General features: G+C 45.1%; 1 protein-coding gene across 1 annotated transcript in view; it reads right to left on the bottom strand.

Moving 5' to 3' along the window:
* Positions 1 to 12,313, bottom strand: part of pcdh1a (protocadherin 1a) — a 69,879-nt gene that overhangs the window by 12,103 nt on the left and 45,463 nt on the right. Inside the window, exon 4 of the mRNA XM_057054317.1 lies at positions 6,378 to 6,597. Within this exon, the coding sequence (XP_056910297.1) occupies positions 6,378 to 6,597 (220 nt within the window). The remainder of the gene's footprint in view (positions 1 to 6,377; positions 6,598 to 12,313) is intronic.

Genomic DNA, 12,313 nt, shown 5'->3' on the forward strand with positions numbered 1-12,313 from the left:
AATGAATGCACTAATGGACGAATTGGGTCATGCACGTTTAAACGGATCTGTTTGTGACCCTGAATGCAGCACAATATTGTTCAATATTGAACATATTCATCATGGTTTTGTCTCAAGAACCATGGAAATTGCATAATATGGGAAAACAAACACAAATACATATGGATGTATGGAATAATAAAAGCACCTGTGGCTGCTTTTGCCATCTATTTTCCAGCTCTGGCGGTGGCTGAGTTTGACGGAAGCTCATCTTTAGGCGAGACAGCTTGTCAAGATGAGTGACAAGTGTTTGTGGCCTCGGGAGAAAACCATGCGAGAGGTAAATACACAAAAGGGGGAAAACTGGGAAGTGGCCCACAAACATATGGACTCAAACAAGTTTGCTCTTTAATTTGAGCAAAAGGCAGACAACAAAAAGCACATATGACATGTACACGTGCTAGCTACAGAGTGCCCAAACGTCAAAGTCTTTCTAAATTACACCATTTTAGGTTTGAGAACAAACGTACTCTGAGCCAAAGATGAGGTTTTAAAGTGCACCCAAATTCCTGGGACCAGCGTGGGAGATGCATCCGAGGCTCCGGCAGCCACGCTTTTGTGGCCAATAGAGCAGTAAAATGTTTGTTAAGTCACATTTTATGCATGACACTGTAATATGCTGGGCCGTGGGGTTGAGCAAGAATAATTCAAGTCATTTCCACTTAGCTGAAGGCATGTGAAATATCGACTGTGTGATATACCATGTTAACACAAAACTGCAAATTAAGCATTGATCCATATGCCAGGAGGACAATTCCACTATATATAAATAAATAACATGGTGCAGCGAGAGCTGCTACGGAGTGTAGCCATCTTCATTAAGAGGGAACTCAGAAATATGCCGGACTGAGTGGAGCCACTCCTCTGACTCCCTGGAAGTCAGGAATTCATCAGCATTGCTTGGTACAATTCCAGTCCCTCAAGTGCCACCCATCATCGGGGCGCAACACTAGTTAGAGGGAAGTTTGGCAGCCCTCCCCAAAGCTGGGTTCTTCACCTGCTCTGTGAGTCAGAGCCGGGGTGCCTGGGTAAGAGCCACTTAGAGGAACAATCTCCTTTCCTTATTTGTCTTCCACAAATATAATCCAACCCAACCACCAGCTACATGGACAAAGCATTCATTGGAACTTGGCTTTTCTAATTCCTGCTATACCATCGTCTACATGTACATTACCACCTTCGGACCTGCTGCTTCAGAGTGATGTCGGCCAGACTCACGTGGCGCGGTGAGAGCAGGCTGCTAGAAAACCTTTTTCTTTGCATCCCAAGTACAGAGTCATCTACATTTGTTAAAGTGAAACATCTAAAGCGTATAGGCATACTGGCTCACTCATTCATTTTACAAGCTTAGAGCTAAAACCAGACAGTTTTTGTGGCATGGTGGTGTTAAAAGCACTATTTATGGTCTCTAATGTGGGCTTAAATGTGTCACTAGAGGCATAATTCAAAAACACTCATCTGGGTTTTTGTCCATGTTATATTTATGGTGGCTAAGACCTGGAGAGCTAGCATAGATCGGACTTAGATATACAGTGTTTGGAAAAAACGTTCCACAAATCTACCACTAAATCAGTTAGGACATAACTCATATGACTTGATATGACCATTTCTCTGCTATTCAACAGATGTTTCAGTGTAAAATAGCACATTTCTTTTAGGCATTTTCCCCTTTTTTCTTCATCCTGACATGCTAAATGACCCCCGGTTAGACTACTGCACCGAATAGGTCTCAGGCTATGATAAAAGCACAGTGTTTTCACCAGTGTTACCGAAGCCTCGGAGTCAGTTGGACACAATGATGAAACTACAGAGAAATCTCTTTTATGTTGAAAAGACGGGTAGTATGAAAGTGAATGAAAGAGGTGGATTTATATGTGGGATAATAGAGCACTATTCAGGTTCCTTCTAAATTAAATGTAGCTGCAAATGCGTAGAAATCACGGTGTGCCAGTTTACTCTGCGAGAAAATAAGGCACTTCTTTACAGCTACTGGTCTGAGTAATGATACGCATCTCGTCTACGCTACAGTGTGTGCAGGCCAAATTTGGGGACGGATGATCGCCACTGCCATTGTTATCGGCCACGCTCAAATTAGGCGAAGGGAAACCCAGACGCATTGCTAACCGTGAGACGCTGACACATCATCAGTCCCGTTTTGGATTCAGCTGCAGCGTTCCATAAAGTTATTACTGAAAGGGGCACGGTTGCTGCATTGTCGGTGGTGTCAAAGCCTAATCCAGGGTTGACACCTTTAATTCTGCTCCAGTTAGGCTCTTATAGTGACCTATTTATCTGAAAACAACAGAAAAAAAATGAAATCAATAGAAGCGGTGGAGTGGAGGGCAACACACAGCAGCCCTGTGAGCATGGCCTGAGCAATGTACCCGAGATTATGAGCATATTAATATGCACACTCCTCCTATATTCAATAATGTGGCCTGGCCGATCGTTTCTAACGCCACTCTTCTGCAGAAGTCTCCAAAACTGCCGGATCAGACAGGACTATTAAAGAATTCCATTACCATCGAGTTGCCATTTATTCAATTTCACCTCACCCTCCTTAATAGGCCATATGGCTGTGAGTCTGCAGGAGGGAAGACACCTGACACTGGGCAACCGGCCACAGCAAAATTCCTCCATCTGTGGTCAATTGAGGAGTGTGTAACATGAGTGTGTGTGTATGCGTGTGCGCGTGCAGATACTGGTATCTGTGCATACGGTGCACTCTGTTAATGCCTGCTTTCATAGCGTAGCCCTGATGGAGAAGCACTGAAAGCGTGCGTGATTGCAGCCAGCATTGGTAAAATGTCTGCTCCATCTACAGGCTTGCTCCAGGTCTATGGCGGGACCCCCCCCCCCCCCATCCCTTCAGATCACATTTACAGCTTTCCTCTCGTATCAAACCGGTATTCAAGAAATACAAATACTGGAATGATACCCATTCTTCTAGTTGTGTGTCATATAGAATGGAGAAAGCTTTCCCTATAGAGCCCATAAACAACCCACAACAAAGCATGCGAGTGTTATATCAAATGAAAACGATCCCTGTGGTCTATTTTTGGCTTTTAGTGCTGCTTCAGACATTGATTAAACCATTTATTTCATAAAACACACATTGCCTTTAAATTGCCTGGAAACCACTGTGTATATATTATGTGGGGAATTTATTCTGAACTTGCTTATTGTGCTGCACAACAGCAACGCCTACCTGAAACGGATGTCTCAAATAGCTGCAAGTGGCCATGATTGGGTCATTTAAAGCTTCAAGTGCTAAAGATTTCACAGTGGGCATCTGGGCCCTGATGCAAACACAGGTTTTACATCATTAGTGTGGCTTATTGATGAGCTCAGCACTGTCAAAACAAGCGTGCAGGAGGCGTTCAAGGCTGCCGCTCAAGGTGGTCTGGAACACGATGCCTACCATCACGTACTGAAAATTGTGTTTATTATAAAAGACTAGAAAGGAGGGGGGAGGATGAGAGGGAGGAGTCACGTGCACCTAAATCACCTTCCTATATTCATATAATGTCCAGCAGGAGGATTTTGTTAAAATGCAGACTAAACGTTAAATGAATGATGTCACAAAACTACAGTAACAGTCGATTGGCGTCGTTGCCAGGAAGCTAAGTGATTATCACTAGTCTATTAAAACCGCTTAAAATGTATTGAGGATTGGCGTTTTGAATTTAAACGTATGGAATTCCAATAACCTACGCAGCAGCGCGTGTGATAAATAAATTTGCTGGGATTAGCTGAGAGCTGGGCAATCTGCACCCAGCACAGACGAACAGAAGTGTAAAACACACACGGGGGGGAACTGAAATGGAGTGTGCTTTAACACAGCCTAAAGACAGGAATTAGAAGTGGGGGAGCAGCTGCTCAGGCGTACGGAAAGAAGATCTGCAGAAATTAATTGCTGCAGATCAGGCAGCATACATGACATATATCAGAAATGTTGCCGCTCTGGACCGAGTCTCCTCTGAATTCCAAAGACAAGCACCGTGGGGAATATGCTGATGTCTGCTTTAGTGAACCAGCGAGCCTCTCCACCATCCGATCCAATAAAACCAGATCACATGACGTCTGTGAGATTCTGGACACTTCAAGTAAAGCTATCAGACGCCACCGATCGCTCTGGCGCTAATTAACATTAGCTTGGCTTGAATCGAGTTGCGCGAGATCAGAGCAGAAGCTTCACGTGTTCGCCTCATGTCAGACAAGACCAATGCAGTCGGAGTGACTTTAATTCCAATGGGCAGCTGGGGAGGGGGTGTCGAAGTCCCCTTTGCAGGCCACTGACGCGCCGTATGTAAATGTACATTTAGCAAAGTCGGAGTTCAAATTGTAGAACAAATCACGTCTGTGTCGATATTTCCGGGGCCCAGTGATGCACGGGCTGACAGCGAGGCCCTCGTATATTGTGTTTTATCCATCTCAAATGGAGGGACACGTCGTGCTCACCTTCCAATTTTTTTGCCTGTCAGTCATCTCGCCTGTCATGAATAAAGCCTCCCATCAGTGCGACCTGTCACTCTGCCACTCAAATGCTTACAGGAAAATAAGAAAAGAAAAAGACTTTTCATCTCTATTCAGGTGGAACCAGGGAGGAATTCCTCCATCTCCTTTGATTTCTCCGTCTAATCCTTCAGTTTACGTGGGCTCTTTGTTATCTCCCTGCAGGGAGAATCACGTTTTAATGAGGTCTATCCTTGGTTAGTGGTTCATCTGTGCATCTCCCAGCGCACGTGCGCTCGTGGGCTTGGCGTCCTTGTCAGACACTCGGAGTCCCCACTATCATCACTGCTAACATCTCCCCCATGTTGTGCCGTCCTTTCATTCTTTAACTGCGGCTTCCCTCACAATCTTGCGCTCCTGCTGTTGACAACAAAGAGCAGGAAGCCACTTTTTGCTGCTGGAAAACCAAATGATAATGGAACTACAAGATTTAACGATGATGGCAAAATATATGCATAGTTTTAATGTGATGAAAAAAACCACAATGTAATCTCATAGTGTTTAAACCTGAGCTGGTTTAGCTCCACCAGTACTACTGGAAGGCACGTCAGAAAGACTGGAATGAGACAGGGGCAGAGGGTAACTGGTCTATGCTGGGAGAGGGGGTGGATGGACTGGTTTTGTTAAGATAACGAGAGCCAAACTCGTTACACCGTTACAGTCAACTGGTTGCGTCAAGGAGGATCATGTTTATTTGAAGATTTTCCTCTTTCCTGGTTTATGAACAAAATATTCTCTTTTAAATTGTAGTTTTTTTTCAGCCCTCATATTCTCAGCCTTATTCAAACATATATAAAAGAATTAATGACTTGGAAAGAGACTCACTTTTATGTGAAGTACAATAACACTTTTGACAAAATGGAGTAGCAACAGACAAAATGGTGATTTTCTTTTGCACACCTCTAAACGCTTCCAGTGCTTGCTTTATGGTGCAAGCACTTAATGTTAATTAATGTAAAAGAAGAAGTTTTTATGGCTGAAGACAAGAATAAAAGACAAGAATAATATTCTAAAAGTCCCTCCTCGGTGAAGTAACGATGTATATAGGCTGAATATGCCTTGTTTTAACATGGTTATATGGAGAAAATGCAGCCCATCACTTTTGAGATGGGATAAACTATGAGCTAATTGTTTTTGCTTGTTGTTAGCTTCACTTAGGATTAAAAGTTCTAGTTTCAGTATTTTTTGCTAATTATAGCAAGGTTACAGATCCACAGGTGCCTTATTTTGAAAGAACTAAACTGTATCTAAAGAAATGCAGAGATTAATTCCATTTCATGCAGTGAAAACCAAAAACAAGCAAATACATCCATATAAATCAACTGGGCGTCCTAACGGATCCTCACTGAGGTGCAGCTGTATTGACTGAAAAATGCACCGCGTGGATCAGCCATCATATTGCCTTTTGAAACTGGTAATAGGTTGTGTTTGTACCATGCGACAGATAAATGACTATTATGCCTCACAGGTCAATACTGCGGATTGATTTCTGCACCAGAAATTATGGCTGCTGCATGCCTAAGCTGCAGTGCAACATGGGTCCAGCTAATGGCGAGGAAAGGCTTTGAGTAAACAAAGCGATGCCGGGGCAGATGCCACGGTTCAGATTTATTTAGAGGGCAAACGCTCCATTAGTTGGGCTTTTTAATTAGCACACTTGTGAGCGAGGGTCATTAACGGTGTCTGACAGGGGCCCCGCTGATGAGGAGCAAGGAGACGTTGCAAAAACCAGCTCTGATGCCGCCCACTGAAAAATACAACTTCGAAACCTGGCAACGCCAGCCTGGAGCCAGCGTTCGCCCCTTACGACATCGACACCGTACCGTTTTCGGGGTGCTCGGTCTCGCCAATGCTGCCGTCTGGGGTGGTTCTCTCATAGTGGTCCTCGGGCAGGGTCAGAGGCCCAATGCGAGGACCAGACGACGACTTGCTGCTCGGAGTTTCTGACTCCTCCAAGCCGCTGTCATAATAGCTGTGCTGAGAAGCATCCTGCAGGTCCTGCACGGGGTTGGCGGTGGAGAAGGTCACGCGCCGATGGGGGTGCTGCAAACAGAGAGACAACAAATGAACACCTTTGATACGGAGCAAGTTTTTCATCTCTTTTACTTTCCTGTGGCATGACAGCGCTCTGTAGGTGCTCAGCGGGACCATCGGCAACTGTTACATCTCCAGACTCCATCATTTACGGCGAGTGAGGGAGGTTTTTCTGACCTTATAAAGTTCACTCCCCAAAGTCAGAAAATACTATTAAATATTAAACACGCCTAAATATTTAACAGCCTTTTGCAGAATCATTATTCCGAAGATTATATAAGATACATAAACAGAGGGAGGTTGTGGACTTCAGCGATAATAGCAACACAGCAGAAGGGACTGAATTACACAGGATGTAAGAACGTCCCCAGCGAAGCAGCAAGACTGGGTCGTAACAACTGGGACATGTGTTTAAAGATGCTGTATGATACACATGTGGATAGAAACAATGATTCTGTGTAACTCGGCTAAAGTCAGAAAGCCGTGATCCAGGGCTCAATCTATGGATTTTATGACACCGGCGGTCAACCTTATCACGACTTCCAGATGGAAGAAAAAAAATGACTAATGAATATAAGACAAGAATGTCAACGGCATGTGCATTACTGTCATTGTCATTTCCTCAATTAAGCTCACAACCTGGCTTGGCGGTGTGCAGAGACACACAAAGAGATTCCCCACATTGCCCGTGCAAGTGGAGGGAAAGGCTAATAACAAGAGTCGGGGGGGGTCTCGGAGAACGGGAGTGTGCAAGAGCATCGCCATTAGTCAGACAAAAGTTTCATTTTCTCAATCTGCCACCGGCAAATTAATTCTGATGACAATGATTGGTACACTAATCAGTATAGCCCCAGTGAGATGCTTCCTATCTCCATATTTTAACATTTCCCCTTTCCCTGGCTTTTGATGTTTAACCGACTGGAAAGACGAGACAATATTTTTGCTAAAGGGACACACAGAAGGGCTGAACCCAGGCCGGGTCAATGCGTTCCCCGCATTAAAATATATGATTAGACCACCCCTTCCCCTATTATACACTGATGGGATTATATAAGAAGCAGAAAGGAAATTAATGAATGAAAATGCGGATGAAACCTTATATGTGACGGAAAGCCCAGCGGTGTATAATAAATGATTTAAGATCACAGCCTTGATCAAATTGAATAGCTTGTAAATACAGTTAGTAGACCATTAAATTTCCTGCTGAAAAAGATCAGTTTACTAATGGCTTCTCACCTATACAACAGAAAGATGACTCCTTGAAGCAGGCGTGTGGCCACGCTTCTCCTCCACCCCCTCGCCCCGCCACCCCGGCTCTCGCGAGCGCCCCTCGTAAAAGTCGGCAAAGCACTGATACAGCAGAACAGGCCCGGCCTGCGCTGCACCAGTCCGCCCGGATCGATACCGCGGGGCTGCTGCTTTTCCACCGTTCCGCCGCTCTCTTTTTTTATTTTTTTTAACTCTCTCCAGCAAACAAAGCAGAGAGCCGAATCGTTCCTGGCATCGGCCTTTTTCACTGCGTCCGCATCTGATAGTGAGAAAAGCTTTTAGAGCTCAGGTAAGTGATATCAACGCTGCTTCCTTAATATTGTTATTGGGCATTCTAAACCTGCTAATCTCCCCATTTCCCAACTTGCCATATTTTTTTCTCTCTAGATTGAGAACTTTTCTCGCTCTTGGTTATTTCCCTTAGATGTACAGCGTATGCATTAACGTATTTCCCCCTGCCAGTGCTATTATATCACTGTGCAAACATCGTATCCTCTTTTAATGCGTGTTTTGAAGGAGTCTGTCAATCAAAAGCAAAGGAGGCTGTGAAAATGTCTGAAAAGGTGAATCCTGAGCTGAATCCTGAGCTTCAATCAGCAGATCCCAGTTTTCTTAAGAATAATAAAAGAGCCTGGACAATAAAAAAAAAGCTGTCTGGAAGTCTGACTGGAGAGCTGCTCCAAACCTCCCGGATTAATCTGCAATTGTTTCTCTGCTGGATGAGAGCAACGATAGAGTTAAAGAGTGTATTCTTAAAATATGATGGGAGTTCCTGGAGGCATTGCCTGTATTTAAAAGTGAGGGGGCATTTAGCAGTTAAAATATGGATTCTTACTTAGACTTCACCTCGAGGCGTCACTCCAGAGAGTCAGCATGTTTCCTGGGCATGATAACTAGCTGAGGCTACAGAGATGGGAAAGAGATTCTCCTTTTTGTCAGAGCACAAATCCTTTGCCAGGCCTTGGGGGGGTGGGTGCCGGGATGTGGTACGGAGGGGCGGGGAGGATGAGCGGGAGCGCGGAGTTGGTCAGGCAGACACGGACGGTGCTTGAGGGGACAAACAGAAGGATTAGATTCCGGGAGACTGGAGGCGGGAGAGCGTGATTGTCTGGGCATTGTTGTAGGAGTAAGAAGCTGTGGGGTTGAGTACGAAAGAGGGGACATTTGCGATGACATATGAATCCATAACCCCGGTTGGACTGGGCAAAAATGGTCTCATTTAGAGCCCTAATGTTACAGACCCAACGCAGATGGAAAGAAACCACAGGATTCTGCCTTTACAAGGGGACCGAGCCACATTTTAATGTAATAATAAACAGCCATCATCCGCTGCCTACACAGACCTCCCTCAGCCCTTTGGAGACCTCCTCTTCTCATTCTGGCAGAAACATTACATCGACTGCGAAGTCTGAATGATCCCAAGCGTCACATGGTTTCAGGTGAATGTTTCGGAAGCCGGAGAGAGGCCTGTGGTTATCCGATGCGTGGTCATTTCCTCCTGTGTGTTGTATAGTTTAGTCCCTCGACTGTCTTCCAATGCATTATGGGAGAAGAGCACCCCATGCCCCACGCCACCACAGACAGGACATAAAGAGTCACGGTCGTACGCTTTCAGTGATAAAAAAGAAAGCAAGAGATAGTGCAGATGATAAAAAAAACCTGCACCCCAACACATCTCTGGAGAATGACACCTAAGGCTGTCTTCACTCTCTGGATCTATTTTTACGGCGGTCTACGTGAGTAGAGCATCAGTAGGAACAACAGTGCTCTGCTGCGTTATGCTGAACACACGGGTGCACCCCTGGCATAACCTGGCGTGGATAAAGTTTGAGGAATAGACAATTAGAAGGTGCCGCGCAGCAAAGTTTAGTCGCAGCCAATTAGACCAGTCGCTCTCATCCATGGTGGTGCTCTGCATGCACAAGGCAGCTCACCTCCTGCAGGCTGTTGGGAAATGTGGATAATGTAGCTCTTGAATCTATTTGCTATTCGTTAATTAAATGCAAGAGTGAACAGTGAACACTCACCTGATACACTGATATCAGCGCCTGGAATAAGAATGCTGATGTCGAGGAACTCGCTCATGTCAAGGATACTGTGTTAAATAAATAATTTCCACGGGCTGAGCAATTGTGCATCGATGTTGGCGTCACGCACGGCTTGGCATTGGCGCCGCAATCACGAGCCCTCTTGTATTTTAATTTAGGAGCAGTTATAGTTGATTGAAAAGAGATACAAAAATGAAAACAAGATGATTTTATGTGGTGTGGGAGGGTAAAGCTGCGACGGCCTGCAGTTTGAAATGGTTTGAGATCAAAGTTCTCCTCAACGGACACCACAATTGCTGCCCTGGCACATTCCTTACAAGGCTGCTGCTGTGCTATTGGACCGTAGCTCAGATAAAATAGCACTTTGGAGCAGATGTGGAAAGAAAGGCCATTTGTGCTGCGGCAGTTTAAAAAAAACAAAGACTTAGATTTAAATGAAATGGCCGGCTTTCGTTTATGTCCTATCCCCGACTTCACAAACACTCTAAATTAGTCAGATTAAAAAGGAAAATAATCACATTGATTGAGGTCTTATTTTGAAAAAAACAAACATTATTTCGACAGAGGCTCCGTCTCTGGAGAAAGAAAACTACACAATTCTTGACAAAGTTTGCGCGATAAAAAGAAAGCTCGCAATTCAACATGGAGGGACATGTTCTTTAGGCTCTTGTGGATGCCAACTATTTGCAAACTAGTCAAACTGCATTCTCGGGTGAATATTATGGGATTAATTTATCAGAATTTAGAAGCATCTGTTGGGTAACACATGCATGCGTGTATACATCTACATAAAATAAAGACTGCAACAATGATTGAATTATGACGGAAACATCTACAACCATCTCTGAAGCTAACTTGCAGCCTAACTGCGTGGGGAAGATCACGCCGTCGGACTGACCGCAGCGTCCGATGGTGGCTGAGCCTGAGCAAGAGGAGCCTCGGTGGTCCGCGGCAGGATGTGATGTCGAGCAGGCGCGTTCGGCTGCAGCTCGAATCAAAGAGCACAGGGGGAGAACAATGGCCGAGAGCTGTGCTGAGGCATCACACTGTGGGCTTTTGGTGACAGCGTTCGGGGTGCAGCATCTCTATTACCATTGCTGATTTGCACCGCTGATCCCCTGACGGGATGGCGGCTCTTCCCGGTCTGTCGTCAAAGCCCCGGAGCCAGCTGACACCACTCTGCCGTCAGGTGTGCTGTCATCCAGCCGGGCCTCGCAGATTGTTAGTGCGGAGGGATGCGGTTACTTGCAGAGATGGGGGGGGTTGGATTTTATAACAGCCCTTTAATGTTTGTCCCGAGATTTAAAGCATCTGATATGTAATTGATAAAACATAACTCTATCAAAGCAGGGAGGTGCATCATATCTGGATGAATTAATCAAAACAAGTCTAATCCGTTAATCTGTTTACTTTTAATGACAAGTGACATCTACTGGATTGAAGTAGCGTAGACAGGAAATGCACCATGCTCTATTTGTAGCAAAATAATTAGATTCTCTCCTCCCTCTGAAAAATACAACGCCGCGTTGCCTTGCATGTGACGAAATAATCAGTGACGGCGCCGAACAGAAAAATAGACTTTCGGTGACTGTTGACGCGGCTCGCTTTGTTTTGTGGGCAAATTTTCACGACGCAGAAGTAGCGGCGTGGCCAATGAGTCACGCTGACTATTCAGAATTTGATACGGAGGCGGAATCTGACGCATCTGACGTTCATCTGGAAACAGCCAATCAAGCCGCGGCGCTGTAGCGCAGAACATCTGGTTCGGGTGACGATGAAAGCAACCTGGCTGGAGGAAGAAAAGAGGTTGCAATTGTGAAAGAATGCCAGTTTCACTAAGTGACGCGTGACAGAAATGGACCTCCATGCACTATACTGAACTTACTGTAAAGTGCCTTTCAATGCTACGATGGCATCCATGCTCAACGAGACTCCCTGTAACTGGTTGGGAACCCATGTGGCCCTGTTTATCAATCTGAGCTGAGGTATTTTCCATGTGAACTGGAGCTGGGAGTCAGACTTTGCCAACCGAATCACAGTTATGTGTCTCAGATATTACGAAATGGGTTTTCTGCCCATGTTAAAGGAGACGGCTGATGTCTCAGTGCCCCTGTGATATGAAAAATTCAATTTAAAAGGATGAGAGAAAGAATGGTGCATGGCCTATTTTCATTCCCCCACACTGGGAGATATGAGAATGATGTTCTGTTGTGTGCAGGAAATGATGCCAATCGTACTGCAGAGAAATTCCTTCATAATTCAATTCAATTTCTTCTAAATCCCAATGGCGAGTGCCTCTGCCAAGCGGAGGCAGAAATGACAGAGACAAAGAGGGGAGGGCTCCAGACAGTGATGGAGGAAGAAGGCCTGAAGATTGAGTGGGAAACAATGGAGGAATGGAGACCGCA

This window comes from Takifugu flavidus, chromosome 14 (assembly GCF_003711565.1).
Source record: "Takifugu flavidus isolate HTHZ2018 chromosome 14, ASM371156v2, whole genome shotgun sequence".
Taxonomy (NCBI): domain Eukaryota; kingdom Metazoa; phylum Chordata; class Actinopteri; order Tetraodontiformes; family Tetraodontidae; genus Takifugu; species Takifugu flavidus.